The sequence below is a fragment of the Pelodiscus sinensis genome, chromosome 5 (genome assembly GCF_052426305.1).
Source record: "Pelodiscus sinensis isolate ZL-2025 chromosome 5, ASM5242630v1, whole genome shotgun sequence".
NCBI lineage: Eukaryota > Metazoa > Chordata > Testudines > Trionychidae > Pelodiscus > Pelodiscus sinensis.
The window spans coordinates 129,424,324-129,445,676 of record NC_143056.1 but is presented as its reverse complement, the minus strand read 5'-3'; the positions used below and the strand labels follow the sequence as shown (position 1 = coordinate 129,445,676).

The 21,353-nt window shown below is 52.9% G+C and overlaps 1 protein-coding gene across 3 annotated transcripts; it reads right to left on the bottom strand.

Annotated features, from left to right (window-relative positions):
• Nucleotides 1-10,973: 10,973 nt before the first annotated feature.
• LOC142829362 (uncharacterized) lies at nt 10,974-17,189 on the bottom strand. Of its 3 annotated transcripts, none has more exons than XM_075929001.2 (4): nt 16,988-17,189; nt 16,682-16,811; nt 15,594-15,710; nt 10,974-12,613 (listed from the first exon to the last, which is right to left on the bottom strand). In XM_075929001.2, exons 1-4 carry the CDS (start codon nt 17,009-17,011, stop codon nt 11,283-11,285), a joined length of 1,602 nt encoding a protein of 533 aa, XP_075785116.2. In that variant the 5' UTR covers nt 17,012-17,189; the 3' UTR covers nt 10,974-11,282. The 3 variants fall into 3 exon arrangements, with proteins under 3 accessions (XP_075785116.2, XP_075785114.2, XP_075785115.2); XM_075928999.2 differs by having other exon boundaries at nt 10,974-12,616; nt 16,988-17,188; XM_075929000.2 differs by having other exon boundaries at nt 10,974-12,616; nt 16,682-16,808; nt 16,988-17,187.
• Nucleotides 17,190-21,353: the final 4,164 nt, after the last annotated feature.

Sequence of the window (21,353 nt, the reverse complement as noted above, 5' to 3'; positions counted from 1 at the left end):
AAAATGGCCGTCAGAGCTTCCTTGCGCAAGAGAGCGTCTACACTGGCAAGGATGCTCTTGCGCAAAAGCACATCCCAGTGTAGACGCTCACTTCTGGAAGAGTTTTTGCAGAAGAACTCTTCTGCAAAAGAGTTTTTCTGTGAGAATGCACCAGTGTAGATGTAGCCTAAAGGTTTATTACTAAAAGAAAGAAAAACCTGAGAGTAAGGTTGTTAAGGAGAATACATTACATGCATCGAATCACCCAGTTCTCGATACAGGCTCTCAGCAGAGATGTTATAAACTGTTATCTTAAAAGCCTCTGGTGTACATCCTATGACAGGATGGGTCCACAGTTCTTCCCTGCTCTCTGTCCCTCGCAAGGCTGCATCGGGGATCAGGAGCTGAACTGAAGACAAGATGGAGTCTGCCTCATGTCATTTTATATCCATGCCTGGTCTTTTCCAAGCTGGAGCAGGTCACATGACCCAGTGACCTATCCAAGTGTCCCAAGTCAGCAATCATGATGCTGGCTGGTTTGCAGGTGTGCATTTGCCTCTGAGAACCTAGCTAATTAGCATAGTCACTGACTGGCCATTAACACAGAGTACATATTTATAACTCCACAAGCAGATATCACACAAGTACATGAATAACATACATAACATCAGTAGAACAGACGCTTTCATTTGACATCTCACATGGCCCACTTTGTACAGACTTTTGGGACAAACATTCCCCACCCCTATGGGTGCAGCAATGATCTTTAAAATCCAATAACGTGACACTAGGGAAGGACATGGCTGATTCTTAAGGCAGGCCTACACTAGACCCGGAAAGGCAGTTTAAGGTATGTAAATAATGAAGGTGGAGTCGGCATACTGTAAGCTGAGTTTGGCGCAATCTTCACGGAGGGAGGCTGATGGGAGCAAATGCTTCCCTTACTCCTCATGACTGCGAGGAGTATCGGTGCCGGCCAGAACCACCCTCAGCCTTTGATTTAGCAGGTCTTAACTAGACCAACTAAATCAAATGCCAGAAGATTGATCTCTGGCATGGCAAGTGGCGACGTGGCCTCACATTATCTGGAGGGGTTCCAAGCAAGTTCTAGACAAGGAGATTGGAGCACAGCTGATGCTGGCGGAAAGGCAGGGTTGGCTAGTAAAAGAGGATTTTACAGAGGAAGGGCTAATGATGGGAGATCTGGGAATGGTGACAGGACATCCCAGGGGCCAGGCAGAAGGTCTGGCTAGATTTGCCAGGAGGGCTGGTCTAGCTGAAGGAGGATTAGCAGAACTCTCAGGAGAGAACCTGAAAAGGCTGAAGGAAGCTCAACTTGGTGCCCCAAACTCCAGAAGCTCACCCCACAGATAGTGAGGTGGGCTCTGGAGAGGAGCGAGTTCTCAAAGACACTGAGGCATGGCCAAAGCCAACAGCCAGGGTAGGTGCTGACTGCCGAGAGTGACACCAGATATGGACAGCACAATGTGTAGGCCTCTTTGTAAATAAATTAGGGAGTTTGAGATGGACTAACACCGTCGGGGTAAGATGAGCAGTTACTGTGGATAAAACTATTTATTTAATACTTTCATTTCCTTGTCAGATTATGTTTTGTGACAGACCCAGGGCAGCTGGTTACAACAGTTGGGTGGAGGGCAAATGTACAGGGAACTGGGTAAATTGTTTTCTGTTTCCTGAGTGAAGTGGCCATGTAATCAAGGCAGGCAGGCACCTGGGGTCGATTAAGAGCTTGCCGGAAGCAGCAGGGTAGTCAGAGCACCTGCATCCCATTAAGGCCTGAGGGGGCTAGGTTAAAAGGCTTCCCCTCAGGAAGGTGGCGGGAAGCCAAGGGCTGAGAGTAAGAGATGCACTGTCTGTGAGCTGAGGGCTACAAGAAGGGACGTGTTTTGTGCAGGGGTAGGAGAGACGCGCTCAGGTGCCAGAGCAAAGGTGAGGGGAGGGATTGTTTGGAGAAGTGGCCCAAGGAAGAAGCTGCCAGACTGGGAGTAGAAGAATTCCTGTCAGTTGCCGCTGCCTTAGGACCCTGGGGCCAGAACCCAGAGTAGTGGGTAGGCCTGAGTTCCCCTCAGCCCTCCCCATGCCACCACAGCATCTGCCCCTGAGTGGGGAGACCAGCTACAAAGGGGTTTTCAGCCCAAACTATAGACTAGCTTGTGATGAGGCTGGCTCAGTGGGCTCTGACCCTTGCCTCCAGGCCTACCCACTACTCTGGGGGGTCCCACCGAGCCTGTGAGGCAAACAATATCAGCCGAGAACCGCAGGACCCTCAGGGCATGGCCAGAGCTCTGCCACAACTTGTTTTGGGTGCAATACATAAGACACTTGGTTTGCACAGCTCTGAGATGAAACCTGGTCTGTGCTACTGTAGTATGCAGCTGTTTCTGGAAGTAACACTGCAACAGTTAACACAAGTAAGAGTGTAGCTCTGGGCATTCCCATTCCTGAGAGAACAGGCTAAATCTTTTTATAATCTACTGGGCTATGTCTACACTCACGGCTTCTTTTGCGAGAAATACGCAAATGAGGCTAAGCGTGAACTATTGCTGAGCCTCATTTGCATACCTAATGAGCTGCCATTTTTGCAGAAGAGGCTCTTGCGCCAGAAGGAGCTGTCTACACTGCCCCTTCTTGCGCAAGAAAAACCTTCTTGTGCAATGCCGCTATGCCGATTATTTTCAGATAACAGTATTGCGCAAGAGGGTTGTCTTGAGCAAGAAGGGGCAGTGTAGACAGCTTCTTCTGGCGCAAGAGCCTCTTCTGCAAAAATAGTGACTCATTAGGTATGCAAATGAGGCTGGGTGATATTCCCCGCTTAGCCTCATTTTCATATTTCTCTTGCAAGAAGCCACGAGTGTAGACATAGTCCTAGAGGGCTGTGCCCTGGGCTTGCTACACTACAATGATGTCATTCTGTTACACGACAGGAAAAACTTGAGAGCGAGAGAGAGAGAGAGACAAGGTGTGACTCCTGGATGGTAGCAACAACGATACCATGTAGAGGTAGGTACGTGCCAACTGTGCAGCAAAGGATGAGCAAGTATGCTCATGTTGTTATATTGGTGGTAGCGGTGGGCTAGCTCCATTGGGGAGGAGATTTCCTGTCTAGAAACAAAGATGTTACCACAGAAGCTTGGTGGGGCAGTGCTGTTAGGGCAGGGAGCGTGTGACAGGAAGGAGAAAGAGTGCTGTCAGGGCAGGGAGTGTGTGACAGGAAGGAGAAAGAGGAAGCAAAGCACTCTGTCAGGAAGTTTTCATTCACACCTTGCCTGTGGTTATGGGACCCAGAGGTGCTCAGGGTGGGGATTAGAACCTGAGGGAGCTGCCAGGCCTGCAGATTTCAGGGCCCATGCACGGATGGGGGCGGAGCAAGGCATTGGTGATGCATGATGCTGGCATTTGGGGAGCTAAACTCCACAGCCTGTGGTCCTGCCTCTACTTGACTGCAGCTCTGCTTCAGCCACTGCCCCAACTCTGCCCAGGACCTGACGGCTCTCCACTGTCTCCTTCCTCTCTTCTCTTCTTGCTTGCTCCCTTCCAGCCAAAGCCCTGAACCCAAATATAGCAAATGTTGTTTGGGGGGGTGGGGGGAGATTTCTACAATTTCTTTCTGAACAAAATGGAGCATGTTTTCCACCCCATGCCAGATTGTGAAGAGAGACGGACATGCAGAAGGTACCTAATGAAAAGCACTAAATTTGGGAATAAAAAATGTGTTTTTGATATACCCTGTCACTTGTTAGAGCTTTATTTGCAAAAAAACTGTAGTAAGGGCACATCAGCTGCCCTGCTGAATATAACATTAAATAGTATGGAATACATGATGCAGGTCTTCTCTGTTTTGCATTTTGTTAGTATTTCTAAACTGGTTTTATACTGTATTTTATGAAGGCTCAAGAGTACATTTAATCATTCCAGATTACTACAGACTTAACACACTGAAACAAAGACATTATGTTAAATTAGAGCAATTCAGTGTGTCCACAACCATGTTCATTGCTTTTAGAAAAAGGGAACACTCATTTATTTTGTGACCCCCATCACAATAGACGTGTTTATGAACTTTTGCCACATATTTGTTAAAAAAATGTTTCCAAAGATGTTAGGCGTAAGAAAGGATTTTATATTGTAGTAAGGTATTGATTTCGGTGTTCACCAAATAGTCGAAAGTAAAGGGGAAACTCATTTGTCCAGCTATCTGGAAGAAAAGGAATGTTGTCCTTATTTAAGGTGTCTCGTCCACAGGGGGATGAAAGAGGACGAGGGATGGAGCGAGAGGCTAGGAAGACTTTGGAAGCAAGTTCTTGTACTATAGTAATAAAAATGTAAATGGGTATTTTAGATAATCTTTTGAGGAATTTATTAAAAAACCACTATGGCTATGTCTACACTGGCAGCTTCTTGCGCAAGAGCAGCCATTCTTGCGCAAAAACTTGCCTGCTGTCGACATTGCACATGTGTTCTTGCGCAAGTCAATTTACAGTACAGCGTCAGAAAACAGGGCTTCTTCCAGAAGAGTTATTCCTCTCCCCACGAGGAATAAGCCCTCTTGCACAAGAGCTCTTCCACAAGAGGGCAGTGTAGACAGGCAACATGAATTTCTTGCGCAAGAAGCCCCCTATGGTTAAAATGGCCATCTTGCTTTCTTGCGCAAGAGAGAGTCCACACTGCCACGGATGCTCTTGCACAAAAGCACATGCCAATGTAGACACGCTCTTGTGGAAGACTTTTTGTGCAAGAACTCTTTTGCAAAACAGTTCTTGCACAAGAAGCTGCCAGCGTAGACGTAGCCATAATGAAGATCCAAGCACTGAAGGCTAAAGATGAATTCTCAAATTGCGCAGCTAAAAATCTAGGCAAGGATTTTTTTAGTGGTGTGATTTTATAATCTTCAACAACTAACTGATGAAACACTGAAAGCAAATTTTAAGCTAAGGTCCTGTAGACGAACATAGAGACGTAGCTCAAATACTTAATGCCCAACAGTTTTTGTTAAATTCAGAAACTAGGAATATATATCTCTGGGTTGGCAATTGCTTGTTAGATGGCTTCCTGACCACTTAATGGCTCTTTTAGCAGGTTCAGTGTTACGTTAATAGGCTGGAAGGCTTTTCACTTTGAAAATAAAAAAAGCAGGCATGTAAAGACCAACAAGATGGTTTATTAGGTGATGAGCTTCCGTGGGGTAGACTCACTTCTTCAGAACATATTCTGAAAGCGAATAGGCATGACCATTATATAACAGAGGGATACAATGAAAAAGTAAACAAATTATACAGTAGCTTCAGGGGGTAGCCGAGTTAGTCTGTTACAGAAAAAAAACAACAAATGGTCTGGTAGCACTTTATAGACTAACAAAACATGTAGATGGTACCATGAGCTTTCGTGGGCACAACCCACTTTCTCAGATGACCGGAGTTATGAGTAGGGGATATGGAAACTTGAAATAAATAGAAGGGAAGGGGAGGGTAGAGAAAGATGCTCTGTCTCCCACCCCCCTTCGGGTGCATCTAGACTGGCAAGATTTTGCACAAAAGCGGCCGCTTTTGCGCAAAAACTTGCCAGCTGTAAAGGCCGCTTGAATTTGCGCAAGAGCACTGACTTTGTAATGTAAAAAATCAGTGCTTCTTGCGCAAATACTTTCACACTCCCACTCAGGGGAAAAGTCCTCTTGCGCAAGAATACTTGCTCAAGAGGGCCAGTGTAGACAGGAAAGAACTGTTTTGCGCAAAAAAGCCCCGATGGCTAAAATGGCGATCGGGGCTTTCTTGCGCAAAAGCGCATCTAGATTGGCATGGATGCTTTTGTGCAAAATCTAGATGCGCTTTTGCGGAAATAAACGGAAAAATGTTTCCGTTAAAACTATTTCCACAAAATCATGCCAGTCTAGACGCAGCCTTCCTGTTTACTAGAGCATGGGTGTTAGACCAAAGCAGATAAAAATCAAAGTCAGTAGATAGATACAGTATCCCTCTGTCATGTAATGGTCATGCCTACTCGCTTTCAGAATATGATCTGAAGAAGAACGTCTGCCCCATGAAAGCTCATCACCTAATAAACCATTTTGTTAAAGTGCTACATGCCTGCTTTTTTTTGTTTTACCCTGGTAAGACTAACACAGCTACCTCTGTTACTTTACACTTTGAAGTTACTAGATCACCAGGCTGCACCAGCCCACTGTAGGATCTTGCAGGAAGAGTCAGACTGGGGATAGGAAGAGGCAAGAGTCTCCCGGAATCAAGCTCTGACGCGAAACTTGGAGATTTTAAGCTGGGGGTGTGACAGGCACCCTGACTTCTCACCTCTCCTGGATGTGGCTGGCGTGTCACTGGCCCCTTGGGGAGGTGGAAGGGGACTCTACAGGCCGCTCCCATGCTGAGTGCTGAATCTGCAGCTCCCATTGGCCAGAAATTGTGGCCAATGAGCGCTGCTGAGGTGGTGCCTGTAGGCAGGGGCAGAAGGTGGAGCCCCCTTTCCCTCCCCCTAGCGACACAAGGACAGTCTGGCCACTTCCAGGAACATTGCCAGGCCAGGGCAAGCAAGGAGCCTTCCTTTGCATCATTGTGCCGCCAGCTGGGAGCCACCTGAGTTAAGCACCACCTGGCTGGAGCCTGCACCACTTCCTTGAACCCTGAGCCCCAGCCTGGAGCCCCCTCCTGCACCAAAACTGCCTCCCACAGCCTGCACCCCACCCCCCACCTCAGCATAGCGAAAGTGAATGGGGGGGGGGGAAGAGAACGTCCACTCAGAAAAGTTCCCTTCTCTGCTCCCTCCCCCAGCACCTCTCACATGCCAGTAGCTCTGCTAATCAACTCCCCTGCTGCCTCCCCGCGCGTCCCATCCCCCACTGAATAGCTGTTTCCTGGCCTGCAGCAAGATCTAGGCAGCAGGGAGAGGAGCGGGGACAATGCAAGTTTTGGGGAGTTGGTGGGGAAGAGGCAGGGCAGGTCTGGGAGCTTGGGGGAAGGAGTGGAGTGGGGGCAGGGCCTGGTGGAGGGAGGGGGGTTAGTGCCCCTCAGGGCAGGAGTTCAGTACCTATTAAGAGGCCAGTGATCACTGTTCTCCATGCCCACCAAGGGTGGGAGAAGACGAAATCGACTGTGTGCAGCCAGCGAGGGTTAGGTGGGATAGTAGAAAAAAACTCTCTCCAAAACGTGCTCTTTAGCAACAGGTTACATGCGCTGACCTCAGAGCAGGGCGCGACCTCTTGGGGTTCCTTCCAGCCCGCCATTGCTATGATTTCGGCAGCGGTGGCCCAGATGCTTGCAGCCTGAGGCAGCCTCTGGCTGGTACAGGAAGGGGCAGATGCCAGGGGGTTGTGGGGATGAAGCAGAAGGCAGCCACAGGGAGGGGGCGGGACCAGCACCTGAGAGCAGGAGTGTCAGGGCAGGCTGGTAGAGGGAGGTGTTAGGAGGGGGGGGATGCTAGAAGAGGGGTGGGCACAGGAGGGAAGGGAAGGGCCAGGTGCAGGGGTCAGCGAGGACGGGGAGGGGGCAGGCGCTGGGAGGGCTGAAGGGAGCGAGACGGGCAGAAGCCAGGACAGCAGAGGAGGGTGAGGGGTGGGGGGCAGCAGCAGGCACTAGGAGAGCAGCTGGGGCAAGGGGCAAGCGGGCGACATGGCAACAGAAGGGCAAAGCGAGAGATTTATAACTTGGGTGCCACGGTGGTCACACGTCCAAACAAGCGCACACCCCCTCGATACCTGTGCACCAGCCAAAACGCCCTCTGCCCAGGGCTGGAAAATCTTCGGGGGACGCTGCCCAGGACCCTACAATTGCCCCACCAGGACACTTTCCATTTCAGTCGCTGATGGAATCGTGGCATTTACTAGTTTTAAAACCTGGTGAAAGCGGCCAGCCTGGCGGGTGGAGTTGCTAGGACCCCGGCTGTAGGCAGCTGAAGACAGGTTTTAACAGCATCAGGCAACCATAACTCCAGGCGTGGCTACCTGCTCCTCCTCCAATGCGAGTCTTGGTTACAGCAGGGGCACGGTGCCACCCAGTGGCTGATGTGGAGAAGACGCGTGGCTGCCTGAGGAGCCTCACCCTCTGCCCCTTATACACAGGAAGATTCTCACCCCAGGAGAGGCCAGTCGGTGTGGGGACTATGACCCATGGACCCCAGCAGGAACCAAACCCCAGACACAGCCCTATAGGAAAGCTCCGTCACAGGGCCGCAGGCTCTGCCTGCTACACCTGGGCAGTGTGTGGGGCAGAGGCTAGAGGGAAATGGGGGAACCGGATTCAGTCCCTGGCAGTTTTAGCTCTTGCCCAAACGGCTCCTAGGAGCTGAAATGCCCAGACTTGGCAAGAGAGACAATGGGCCTGAGAATTCAACTAGGGGGTAGCCAGCAGGTTACTACTAGGGGTAGCCTGAACACACATACCCCAGCCCATGCGCCACCCCCCGGGCCAGCCACACCGGGAGCAGCCCCCAGCTGATGGCAGGAAGCAGCCATTTGTATTCCTAGACCTTGGCAAGCAACAACCAGCAGCTCGGCGACAGCTCCCCTCCACAGCTCCGGCCAAGGAACTGCTGGCAAAGCCTCTAGGAGCCACCAGCCTTCCCCTGGCACCAGCCTCAGGGGAGCTCTGAGCCAGCTGGGAGCTCTGCAGAGAGCCAGAGCTGGCCAAAGCCGGAAGGAACCATTATCATCCTCTAGGGGCCGTTCCTGGCTCCCCCAACGTTTGTTCCATGCTGCAGCCTCCTTTCAGCTGCGGTGCAAACAAGAGCAGAGCTAATCCTCTCTGCAAACTGCACCACATCACGTGCACCCCGTCTTCAGAGCACTGCCCTTCCAAGACAAGTTGATTGTGCTGGTTGGTGTTTTTCTTGAACCCCTCCCAGACCCCAAAGATTACATGAGCATCTCAGCTGTCACTCAAACCCAGAGACCATCCTTAGCCCTTGTGAGTGGGAGAAGTAAAAAAAAATGTAACCAAGCCCCAAAGGTGCAAACCACCCACTGGAAACAGAGACCCCAAATCTCTTCAGATTTTAACAGTTTGGGAGTGGGGGCAACACAAAGTTTTGTCTTGAACCTGGGGCGGGCCCTACTGAGAACTGAGAACTGAGACATTGACTTTGGGCATTTAGGTTCTTGACACAATCAATTGGGGGATCTGTGAATTTGGGAGATCTACACATGATGCTGTAAGACAATGAAGATGGCCAATTATATTACTGCTACTACACTATTATAGAACGGCAACAAATCTGGCACAAAGCGTGTTATGCTCGATATCGATGGAGATGATGGAGCCTGGTCAGTATGACGATCTCTTTCTATGCATGTATCATCTTTGTATCCAAAGTTACAAAGAGTGGCTGTGTATCTGGACGGTAAGCATAGGGATGTTCAGTTTATATCATGGGCTAATTAAATAGTCGATGCAATGTGTATTGACTATTTATTAGTCGATAAGGGCACCTCCCCCTTCGAAGAGTAGCAACAGTCCCAGGGCTGCTGCTGAACTCCAAAGGCGAGAGCGCTGCGGGGAACACGGGGCCAGCAGGGGACTGAAGCGGTCCCCCACTGGCCTCATGCTCCCCATGGCATTTCAAAGCGGCAGCGCCATAAAGAGCTCTGGGTCAGTGGGGGAATCCCCAGCTGGCCCTGGGCTCCATGCAGCGCTGCCGCTTTGAAATGCCCTGTGCAGCCCGGGGCCAGGCTGCCCACAGCGTTTCAAAGTGGCAGACCCCAGGCTCCATGCGGCACTGCCACTTTGAAGCACCCCCTCCTACCCTCCTCATTGCTGCCTCTAGAGGCAGCAAGGGGGGGAAGCGACTAGTTGACTACAGGCAGTCCCCGGGTTACATACAAAATAGGGACTGTAGGTTTGTTCTTAAGTTGAATTTGTATGTAAGTCGGAACTGGTACATATTGTAGGGGAAACTCTAGCCAAACATTTCTCCAGAGCTCAGTTTTATTCTCCCACACCTCACTTCCCTCAGTCCTTTATTCTCAAGCTGAGGGGTCTGCTGAGAAAAGCCGCTCCGTGTCTCCCTGGTCTGCTGGGGGGGGGGGGGGCGCAGCTAGTGCGGGGTTGCCTCACCCCGTTTGTAAGTAGGGATCCGATGTAAGTCGGATCCATGTAACCTGGGGACTGCCTGTAGTGTGTTGACTATCTGATAAGCATTTGCTTATCAGCTAGTCGACTAGTTCACATCCCTAGTTAAGCATACGCTGTATGCTGAGGTGACACCCCTCAGCTAGATTTACATCATGTGTTCGTATCCCATATTAAGGACATTTCACTCACAATGGGCCATGAAGAAACCGATCCCACTCCATAACCCTTCCTTACACATGCCTCAGGCAGCCTGGGGCCAATGGCTATCCATGGGATTCAGCAAACCATGTAAGGACCTATGATGAGGCCCCGTGACCCAAGACCAGTGTTCCCTCTAAGCTGTGGGGCAGCCCAGCTTCACAGGTGATCAACCAGCCCCCGCTCCCAGTCAGAGGCTCAGGGCTCTGTGCAGGGCTATAACTTTTAACATCCCTCTTTTGTCTTCATTTCCTGCTTCACAGCTCTGACCTGGGTTTCTAAACAGGGAACCGACTAGTCCCGCTGGGTTTGGGGGAATCCAGAGACTTTGTACAAGCTGGCAGATTTACATCACTGCTGGGGTCCTGGCTCGCACCTCTGAAAATGAATGGTCAGGCATAGGAGCCTTTTGATGACTCTCTTCTTAGCTTTCTCATTACTGGTATGAAAATAAAGCAACTCCCCTGGGGCAGGAACGGAGGTTCCTTGAGATGTACCCCTGCAGGGCCTAGCCGGGTCACCTGTGCACTTTCCCCAGCTCACACAGGCACTTAACGAGCGCTGAGCGAGCAACTCCCCACGGTCCTGCTCTGCCGCGCACAGCCTTGCAAGAACCTCGAACTAGAGGGAAGAGGGTGGGGAATGGGACATCCACAGGAACGCAGAGCTCCCAGAACCTAAGTAACTGCACAGGGTGAGCAGAGATCACAGACAACAGGGCAGTGAGGACTCTAATGACAGAACAGAGAATGAGGATTCACAACCCCAACTCCTGAGGAGGAGCCCCTGCCAGACAAAATGCTCCTTTTCTTTGTCCATCCCAAGATCTATTTCTCTTTTTGAGGGCGGTGGGGGCCACTGCCACGGGGTCCCCTTACCAGCCTGGTGTGACACTATTTTAATGTCATTTAGAAGGAATGTGAGGATGTGACTCTTGGCTTCTCAGCCAATGGCTGATGCTCCTTTAATTTGGTGGCAGATGAAAGGCCATGGGCTTTAGATCTTACAATATGGCTACAGAAAATGGCTCTCTCCTTGCACCTGGTCTGCATCTGCGGGCGCTGTGCCAGGCCCCTCGGCCACCAGAAGCCCCTCAGGCCCTGGCAGAGAGGTGTTGGTGTGGGTGCCCTGGTGCCGGGCGAGGTTGGCCAATTGCGAAAAGCACTTGCCACACTCAGCACAGCGGTACGGCTGCTCCCCGCTGTGCACGTGCTGGTGTCTTCTCAGGTGCGAGCTCTGTGCAAAGTTCTGGCCGCAGTCCGTGCACTGGAAGGGCCGCTCCCCGGTGTGTGTACGCTGATGCCTGGTCAGCGCACTGGGGCTGCTGAAACTCCTGCCGCAATCGTGACAGGGGTGCAGCCGCTCCCCGGTGTGCGTGCGCTGGTGTGTTCTCAGGTGTGAGCTCTGCGCAAAGCTCCTGCCGCAGTTGGCACACTGGAACGGCCGCTCTCCGGTGTGCGTGCGCTGGTGCTCTCTCAGGTTCGAGCGGCAGGCAAAGCCCTTCCCGCAGACCACACAGCACAGCGCCGGCTCCCTGGCGTGCACGCACTGGTGTCTTCTCAGGTGCGCGATCTGTGCAAAGCCCTTGCCGCAGTCCGCGCACTGGTGAGGCTGTTCCCCGGTGTGCGTGCGCTGGTGTCTTCTCAAGTGTGAAACCTGGGCGAAGCCCTTGCCGCAGTCGGCGCAGCTGTACGGCCACTCCCCGGTGTGTCGGCGCTGGTGTATTCTCAGGCCGGACCTGTGCGCAAAGCCCTTGCCGCAGTCAGCACAGCTGTACGGCCGCTCTCCAGTGTGCGTGCGCCGGTGTCTCCTCAGGCTGGAGCTGTGGGCAAAGCCCCGCCCGCAGTCGGCGCAGCCGTAGGGCTGCTCCCCGGTGTGTCGGCGCCGGTGCCTTCTCAGGGTGGAGCTGTGTGAAAAGTCCTTGCCGCAGTCGGCGCAGCGGTAGGGCCGCTCCCCGGTGTGCGTGCGCCGGTGGATTCTCAGCCCCGAGACGTGCGTAAAGCCCTTGCCGCAGTCGGTGCAGCGGTGCGGCCAATTCCCGGCGTGCGTGCGCTGGTGTCGCCTCAGCTTGGAGCTGCGCGCGAAGCCCTTGCCGCAGTCGGCGCAGCGGTACGGCCGCTCCCCGGCGTGCTGGGTCAGTGCAGATGGGTCACCGACGCTCTTGCCGTGGCAAGGATGCTGCCCTGTGGGGCGTCTCGGGTGTGTAGCCAGCTCCGGGCTCTGGCTGAGTTTACCCTGGGGACGGACTGTGTCCTGTGCAGGGCTCTGGAATGTGGGACCCTGCTTTCCTGCCACGCTCTCCCCACAGTCCGACGGTGTCCTTGTTCCTCCTGGGACTCCAGGCCCTGCTGGAGAGAGCAGAGGGAACCCCGGTGAGCTCATGGTTAGGGCTGCAGGTTCGTCACAGATGGATCCATTTCCCCAAGACGCACCCTGCCAGGCAGCTCCCGTCCCACTCAGGGCGCTGAGACCTGCCCTGTGGTTGAAGTACCACTCACATTTCTCCCAGCCCCAGGTATGACGGTGGGAGAAGAGGGCCAAACTTCAGTGACTGGCATTGTCGCCCAGCTGCATTCTAACCCTCCCTGTCCGTCCGCCCCAGGCTGGGATTAGGGTTGCAGTGCTGCAGGGAGCGCGCTGCTCTGGCGGGACGTGGCCCCATGGGCAGGGCTGGTTAAACAGTTGCAATGAATTTAGTAAACGGGGACCTTTGCACAAGGCTGTGCCTAGTCTGCAGCCGGACTCAGGCTGGTTCTACCCAATGGGGATTGTGCAATGCCTGCTCCCCTGTGCATCTCTTGGGTCTTGTTTTATGCTTAAATTGTAGCCTACCCAGGAAACATGCAGCACCAGGCACCACGGGGCCTGAAGTTTTGTTTTCAAGCTGATTTTATTTCAATCCAGGGGATGCCGGACCCTCACCTTCTCCTGTTTGATAGCATAAGGCCTGGTCATTCTGTGTGCAAAACTAACTCTGTCATCCTCAAGAGGGTTGGACAGAGGATGTAACCTGGGAAACGTGTCTGCCTTGTTTCACATCTCAGTGACACTGCTGAGCTGGGGGGGTGAGGGGCTGCCCCCCGGCAGGCCTTTGAACTACAGAGCCACACACAGCAAGCGGGAAGGCTGAGGGTGGTGCTAAGCACATAGACAACGCAGCATCGTCCGGGACAAAGGTGACTGCTTACATGTGGGCTGGAGGGAGCTGCTCTAGCTCAGCCGGCCACCGGTTAATGGGTAAGTATCACCCAAGGGGGATACTTATTGGTTAACCGTGGACATCCGTAGGCCGCACATGGAGTTACCATGCAGCAGCTGACGTCAAGATGCACAACAATCTTCTTTGCAAACTTGCAGGTTCATCCTGGGGTGGCCAGGCCTCCGCCCGGCAGATACTAGCTCTCGCCACCTCACATTGGGCGGTGAGGCACTGCGCACCAGCAGAGAGTCGGCTGACACACACCAAACCAGTGGAGACGCGGTTACAAGCCACCGTGCACCTCATCTCTGGCGCCCTCCGTCCGACTCCACTCCCACGGCTCCAAGTTCTGAGCAATATTGCTCCTCCTAGCAGGTGAGCGGCGGCCACGGGCAAGTTACTGGAGAAAGGACGCACCCACCCAAGCATGCACCATGACCCTTTTAAACCACCCGCTGCTCGCCTGCCATCATGTCGCCCATTATGGTCTGATCTGTCATACCTCAGTGTTAGAGCAGAAACACGCTGGCAAAAGCAAGGGATCTCTGTTCTAATTCCCAACCAGTCCCTTGTCGCCAAGACCCGTCCACTTGGTTTTGACCTCTCCTGTCATCACTGGTCCCTGTTCAACAGGTTCTGGACTGAGCAAGGTCTCTATGTATCCAACTAACAGGGCTGGGGCCTTCGCGATAGCTATTTGTGCAGCTGCAGCGCAACACAGATGACGCACATGGCCAATGAATCGGTGGAGTGGTGGGCTAGAAGAACTGCATCATGCTACTGATGATGCAATCGCTTTGGTAGACGACTATGCACATGCTGAATACTGAGCCAAGAGAAGAAGCAATGGGCTTAACTTGCAGCAAGGGAGGTTTAGGTTAGACACGTGGAAAAGCTTCCCAATGGTCAGGGTGGTTTAGCACTGGAACAAATTATCTAAGCAAGTTGTGGAATTGCCATCATGGGAGGATTTTAAGAACAGTGTAAACAAATACCTGTCAAGGATGGTCTAGATTATACTTAGTCCTGTCTCAGTGCAGGGGACTGGACTAGGGATGCTACATATCGGTTAATTGAATAGTCAAGTAACCTCATGAATTATCAATTAGTCGACTACTCTATAGTCCCTGTGGGCGGGGCCGGCAGCCAGTGCGCTCTGGCCTCACTCCCGAGAAGACCCCTGCCACTGTATCAGAGACAGCAGCACAGGGTGCCAGATGGGAGCTGGTCTGCGAGGGGAGCCAGTTTAAAACCCAGCTCCCCTTGTGGACCTGTGCTGTTGCCCTGTGCTGCTGCCTCTGATAGAGTCGGGAGTGAGGCCAGAGCCAGGTGAGAGGATTATTCTAGGAGGGGTGGGTGAGATTTTGTGGCCTGCACTGTGCAGGGGGTCAGACTAGATGATCATAATGGTCCCTTCTGACCTTAAAGTCTATGAGTCTATGACTATAGAATAGTCGACTAACTGATAATTCATGAGGTTACTCGACTATTCGATTAACTGATATTTAACATCCCTAGTTCAGTCCCCTGCACTGAGCTCCTGGACCTGGTGCGAGCCGGAACTGAGCTGGGCTGCTGGCCAGCCTGCTAACAATTAACTGGCAAGTGGGGGGTGGGGGGAGGGAGAATGCGTGTAATCTGTAGCATTAACCTACTAGCTTTTGCTTATCGGTTAATTGACTGCACTGTTACATCCCTACACTGGACTAGATGAGCTACCGAGGTTCCTTCTAGTCCTACATTTCTAGGCTCTCTGTGAGCCATCGATATCAAGGCCAAATAGACTCATTTTACCCACCTCACCTGGTTTCCTGCCTACCTCAGCCAGAGGATCTGCCCCAGCCATTCCTGCCTGCGGCCCAGTAATTCCTGGCGGAGTTAGAGCTGGGCTTTAAGAGACGCCCCATCTCCAGTGACACACTCCCAGTGATCAATAATCCACCCTGACCCGACCGGACCTCTCCCAGCGGTTCACTCCTCTTCCATAGCAACACTGGCACCCGATCCCCAGCCTCAGCTAGTCTCCCCTCAGCGCCCAGGGAGCGACTCTCGCTCCACCTTCTACATTAAGGAGCCCTCTCTGAGCAGCTGTGCAGATCAGAAGGGACCGGAGAGTTGTCACTCACCTGAAGACTCTCCCTCCGGCCAGGAACTTTCCTTAAAATTCTCGGCATCCTGGATCCAGAGCTCTGCCTCCCCGAGCTCGATCCGGCAGATTAAATCCGGGGTGGAGCCTGAAAAGCCTGCGGGAGGGGACAGGGCGAGTTTTATTACTCAGGTTTTGGGGGCAGGGATTGGTTTGGGTGTGGGTGCAGCCCAGCACAACGGGGCCCCATCTCGGACAAGGTGTGTCTGTGCAGCCCTGGCACGGCCGGGCCGCAGTGGCAGACGCTGACGCTGCTTCAGAGGTACGCGCCAAGATCCCAAACAGCATAATCAGACCTGCCAAAAACAGGGTGGGGGGGCAGTTGCCCTTGGGCTCCAGTTGTCACCATTGCTACCGGGGCAGCGCCTTTAAATCGCCTTTAGATCGCCACTGTGACATTCCACCCAGCTTTTACAGCTGCCTGAGGAGGTGGGTGCACCATGGGGCAGGCTCCAGGCAGTGCTGTGTGGGGCCCCCCACGCCTGGGCGATGCTGAGGGCTGTTTTCCCTTGACCCCACCCCTTCCAGGAGCATGGAGCCACCCACACCCCTGTCTTGCCAAGGCACCCAGCATAGCTGTCAGCTCCATGGAGCATAATAAAATCAACCTTCTCTAGAGGAGATTTCTTTCCCTCTCCCACCAGGCAAGTTCACTTCCTACCCTGAAGCAGCAACATCTGTGACCATGCTCAGCTAAATCATGGCAGGCGTCACTGGTACACGGACCTATCGGCTCTTCTGCTTGGGGTGCAGGCATTGTTCGAGGCTGTACGTGTACCACGTTCATTCTTCCTGGGCAGGTGGGGAGCTGTGACAAGCAGCAGCTGTTTTTCCCTTGGCTTATTTGCCTGGGTGCTATTTGCAACCACTTCTGTGCCAGGACGGAGGTACAGAATGCAAGGCTAGCCCCAGGGGTGCAGCCCTGCGCTCTGCATTGGCTGGGAGCCGGCCTGGGAGGGGCTGACATTTGACATTTGCCACCACGGGGATGCAGCCACACCTGGCAGCTGAGGCCTGGAGCGGGCCCAGACACTGCACCGCTTTTAGGAAAGGGAACTTGGTCCTTACCCAGGGAAACCAGGGCCCGGTAATTCCTCAGCATCTGCTCCCGGTACAGCTGCTTCTCCGGCGGGGACAGGAGCTCCCACTCCGCCCGGGTGAAATACAGAGCCACGTCCTCGAACGCGACCGGGGGCTGCTGGCACAAGCGACCCGCACTCAGCGCCCGCCGCCCCGGGCCGGGAACAGGCGCCTGCGCCCCCGCCCCGCCCGCAGCCCCCGGCTCGGGTCCGCCCCGCCCCGGCCGCCCCTGTTCTGCTCTGCCCCCCGGCCCCGCTGCTGCCCCCGCCCCGGGAGAGACCCGCAGCCTCCTACCTGCGCCGGCCCCGCTGCAGCCATGGCCGGGCAGCGCCTCCCCGGCCCGGGCTGCAGCCGGGAGCCGCCTGCGGCCGGGCTGGGATCAGGGTCCGCGCTGCCTCGGGGAGGCCCCGCTCGCTGGTCGCTGTGATCCCCGCCCCGCTCCTGCGCCGCCTCCAGCAGCTGGGCGGCCCCTGCGCCGGCACCTTCCGGCCCGGCCCCTGACGCCTAGTTCCCGCTGGGGCGCGCGTTCTAGCTGGTGCCTGGAGCCCTTACTTTAGGGCTCAGCCAGCGAGCAGTGGTGGGGGGTGCACAGGGGAAGGGGCTGGCGAGCAGAGCTGGTTCTGAGGCTGCTTGGGGAGCGGCGAGAGGATGGGCCGCAGTCCACAAGAATCAATCACACAGCTTCTAGGTCACCAGGAAACTGGGGGACAATTTGGTGCCCCAGGCAGCTGTGTGTTTCGTGTAGGGCGGGGCGCTGGGGCAGCAAGTCATCCCTGCTACGTCCACATTGGCAAGATTTTGCGCAAATACTCTTTAACGCAAGAGTTTGTGTGTTAGGCTACGTCTACACTGGCCCCTCTTCCGGAAGGGGCATGTACTTTGAAGTAGGAATAAGACCCTCCGGAAAAGGGCACTTTTTCCGGAGGATCGGGGCCAGTCTAGACGCTCTTTTCCGGCTTTTTTAAAAGCCGGAAAAAAGCAGCGGACATTTTTATTTAAATGCCGCGGGGGATATTTAAATCCCCCGCGGATTTCCCTAGGACGACTAGTGAAATTTACATGCCCCTTCCGGAAGAGGGGCCAGTGTAGACGTAGCCTTAGAGTATTTACTCAAGAGAGCGTCTACACGGGCATGTGCCTTTGCGCATGAGCATCCGTGCCAGTGTCGACGCTCTCTTGCACAAGAAAGCTCCCAGGGCCATTTTAGCCGTCGGGCTTTCTTGCGCAAGAAATTCATGTTGCCTGTCAACACTGGCCTCTTGCGCAAGAACAGTTACACAAGAGGGCTTATTCCTGAGCGGGAGCATCATAGTTCTCCGCAAGAAGCCCTGATTTCACACATTAGAACATCAGTGTTCTTGCACAAGAACTCCCCGCCAGTGTAGACAGGCACCATGTTTTTGTGCAAAAGTGGCTGCTTTGGCGCAAGATCGCGCCAATGTAGACACAGCCCCCACGTTTTGAGGATTGGAGAAAAATGCCTTCCAGTGAGCCATGGCAAGAGCTCAACTTGTTTAGGCAAGAGGCGACTTCCGTGAAGTGGCTTAATAGAAATAAACTATCTGGTATTAAAGGGCTCATTAATCCAGCAAAGAAAGGCAGAGCAGGAACCACTGGCTGGAAATCACAGACACACCAAGCCCTAATTAGAAATAAGGCACAAATAGTCACCCATCACCAGCTAGGGGGATTCCCTACTGGCAGAAACTGACAACGGCAGTAGTGAGTCCTCCGATATATTGTAATGAAGACTAGATAGTTTCTGACCAAACAGTCCAGAAAAACATCTCCTATGCCATGCAGGAGGCCTGTGATATGCAGAGGGTCAGATGAGTTGGTCTCTTCTAGCCCCAAAGTCTCCTACTTCATGCCCAGCTGAGTGTAGCATGGGGGGCAGCCTCTGGTGTTTTACTGTGTAGCACGAAGGGGCCCCAGAATTAACATTGTCTCCTTCTTTTTGAGGACTGAGAGAACATTCTGGTTCATACACATGAGCACCCAGAGGAGTCTCTGTTAAGTTTTCTCCTTTCCTTTGCCTGATTTGACTAGAGAACAGAACATCCCTGTTGAAAAGGCAAGAGCCTCTGAGGGTTTGGAATCTGGTCAGTATGATCTACTTGGTGCTGGCTGAATTCTAAGCATGGAAAATACTGGATAGAAGTGGCAGAATTTGATTTTGCCCCTAGGACTTAGATAAATCGCCATGTCCCTAATAATTCTATTTGCTTTCCCATTTCCTCCCTCTGTCCTTCTCACTTCTCTCTCCTTTTCTTTCCCCTTTTGTCCTTTTCCCTACTCCCTTACCTACACAAGGAGCTTTGTGGGCTAGTGGAGGCAGTGGTGGAGTTTAGTCTCCCATTTTCTGGGCCCTACGTGTACAGAGTTGGCATGTAGCTGTTTTGGGATACCACAGTATCCCAGCCTACCTATCCCACATCACAGCAAGTCTGTTACTTTAGACTCACTATTCCAACATCCCTGTAAAACCTCATTCTACAAGGAGTAAGGGACATTTTGGAATAGTGTTTTATTTTGAAATCTGGCATGGTGTAGACCATGCCAAATGACAAAATAAGCTATTTTGAAATAAGATATACACTTTGCATAGCTCGAATTGCATATTTTATTTCAAGTTACAGTGCTGTGTAGATGCACCCTAAAAGTCTCGTCGCTGACTGGCTGAGCAGTGGGTGATGGACAGAGAGTAGTGCAGGTCCTTTAAAAAAAAAAAGCGCCTAAGCAAAGAAGTCATAACCACTGGCTGTTTGATGAATCTGGGTCTCTCTCTCCAGTCATTGTCTCAGATAAGTTCACATTTCTCCATCATTCCAGTTCTAAAATACTTGAATAGTGATCATTTGAAAGCACTTCCTTTGGGCCATTTCTTGTATGAAATTTAAGATGTGATGGTTAGTTTGCCATGGGGCTTTGATGTGAGGAATGGATTCCCAGGAGGAGCCCAGACTCCTGGGTTCAGTTCCTTCTCTGGCTGAGGCAGAAGTGCACGCTGGCCAAGGAGGAGGGATGGATGCCTAGGGCTCTCCCTTGCTTTGCAGACTCTGAACAAGGCCTTGCCGGAGACCCTGGATGCTATGCTGGGGAAATCTGCTGTGGCCCCAGCCATAGGCAAGCTTCACATTATCTTGGCAGTGAGCCCCATGGGGAGGGGCAAGGGGCAATTTTACATTAACACTTAGGAAGACTGGAGCAGGTGGGAAATGGATCCTTCCAGTCTGTCCTTCTAGCTGGGCTCCCAGGAGTCTGTCCTTGGTCAGGGCAATGTAGTACAAGGCCCTGCCTCCTTCAAGGGCACAGGAAGGAGCTGAGGCCTCTAGCCTGAGCTCTGCCTGGTTGTCTAGCACTAACTGCTTTGTCTAGAGAAACAAGAGTCTGAACCCTCCTCCCTCAGAAGAGCACAGGCTCTTCCTTCCTAGGAAATAAGGGCTGATTCTCTGAGGCCATCCTCTGTGAGAGGCCTTGAGATTCCTGGGGCAAACATGCTCAGTTGCTTCTTTCATCCAACCAAGGACTTGAGAGCCAGGGAGGGGGAAGGAGACAGACCTTCTGCCCAGGGAGCTGCTCAGGCAACAGAAGTTCAGGCTGTCCCTGACACCAAACATTGTCCCCAACCTAGAGAGACACTGACAGGTTGCGACTCCAACTCCAGCATTGTCCTGGAGTTCTCTCATACTCAAGGATCTATGCCAATGGGTGTATCGCCCAGTGGTTTGTGGAAAGGAAGCTCAGGGTGACAAGTAGTAGCAGCAAGTGGCCCCTGTTGTTGGGCAAATGGTGCTCTACTGCCACACAAAGCACTATGAAGGTAGCCCTTAACTATTGGCAGGGTAGGGCTACCCTGAGCAGTACAGCGGTGCAGGCTCTGGGGTGGAAGTCAGACCCGCCACGTTCTATGACCAGCTCTAATTAATGTTGTGCATTTGGGCAGGTCGGTTTGCCTCCAGGCCTTGGTTTCTCCATCTGTAAACAGAAAGATTACACCCCCCCACCTGCACCATGGGGAGCTTGAGCTCAAATGGATGCAAAGTGTTACTTTTAGCAGTACTCCTCCCTGGCTCTTCAGCAGGGTTGAGTCCAGGACCTCAAGCACCAAAGCCCAGACCTTTAGCATTTTCAGGACAGAGTTCATGCTGCTGCGATTTGTGAATCTGGCCTTGCCCAGATTTTCCCTATGCCAAAGCGGTGTTGATGTACACAGCAGTCAGACATTGCCTCTTAAGTGACGGGTAGTGGGGACTGGACACAGACCTTTTAGCAGAGGTTCTATTGCTTGGTGTTCATTAACCCACTAGCAAACAGCAAAGGACAGGGTCAGTGTTTAGAGCACATGTCTAGGATATGAGACCCCAGTTCAAGCCACTGACCTGCCACAGCCATCTTGTGTGATCTTAAGCAAGTCCCTTAGTCCATGCCTCAATTCCCCCACTCTTACCAGGAGGTAGAACAGCACGGCCTTGTCTCGCCATCACAGGAGTGCATGAGAATAAAATACTGTAGCATCTGAGCAGCTCAGTCAAGTGTAATCAAACTCTAGACAAGCCCCTTACATGGTCCTACCAGTGGACCCACCCTGCACCAATTTGCCTTACACTGGTACCTGCCTCCAGCCTGCTCTGAAGGAGCCACTCACTTTCCCCAGACA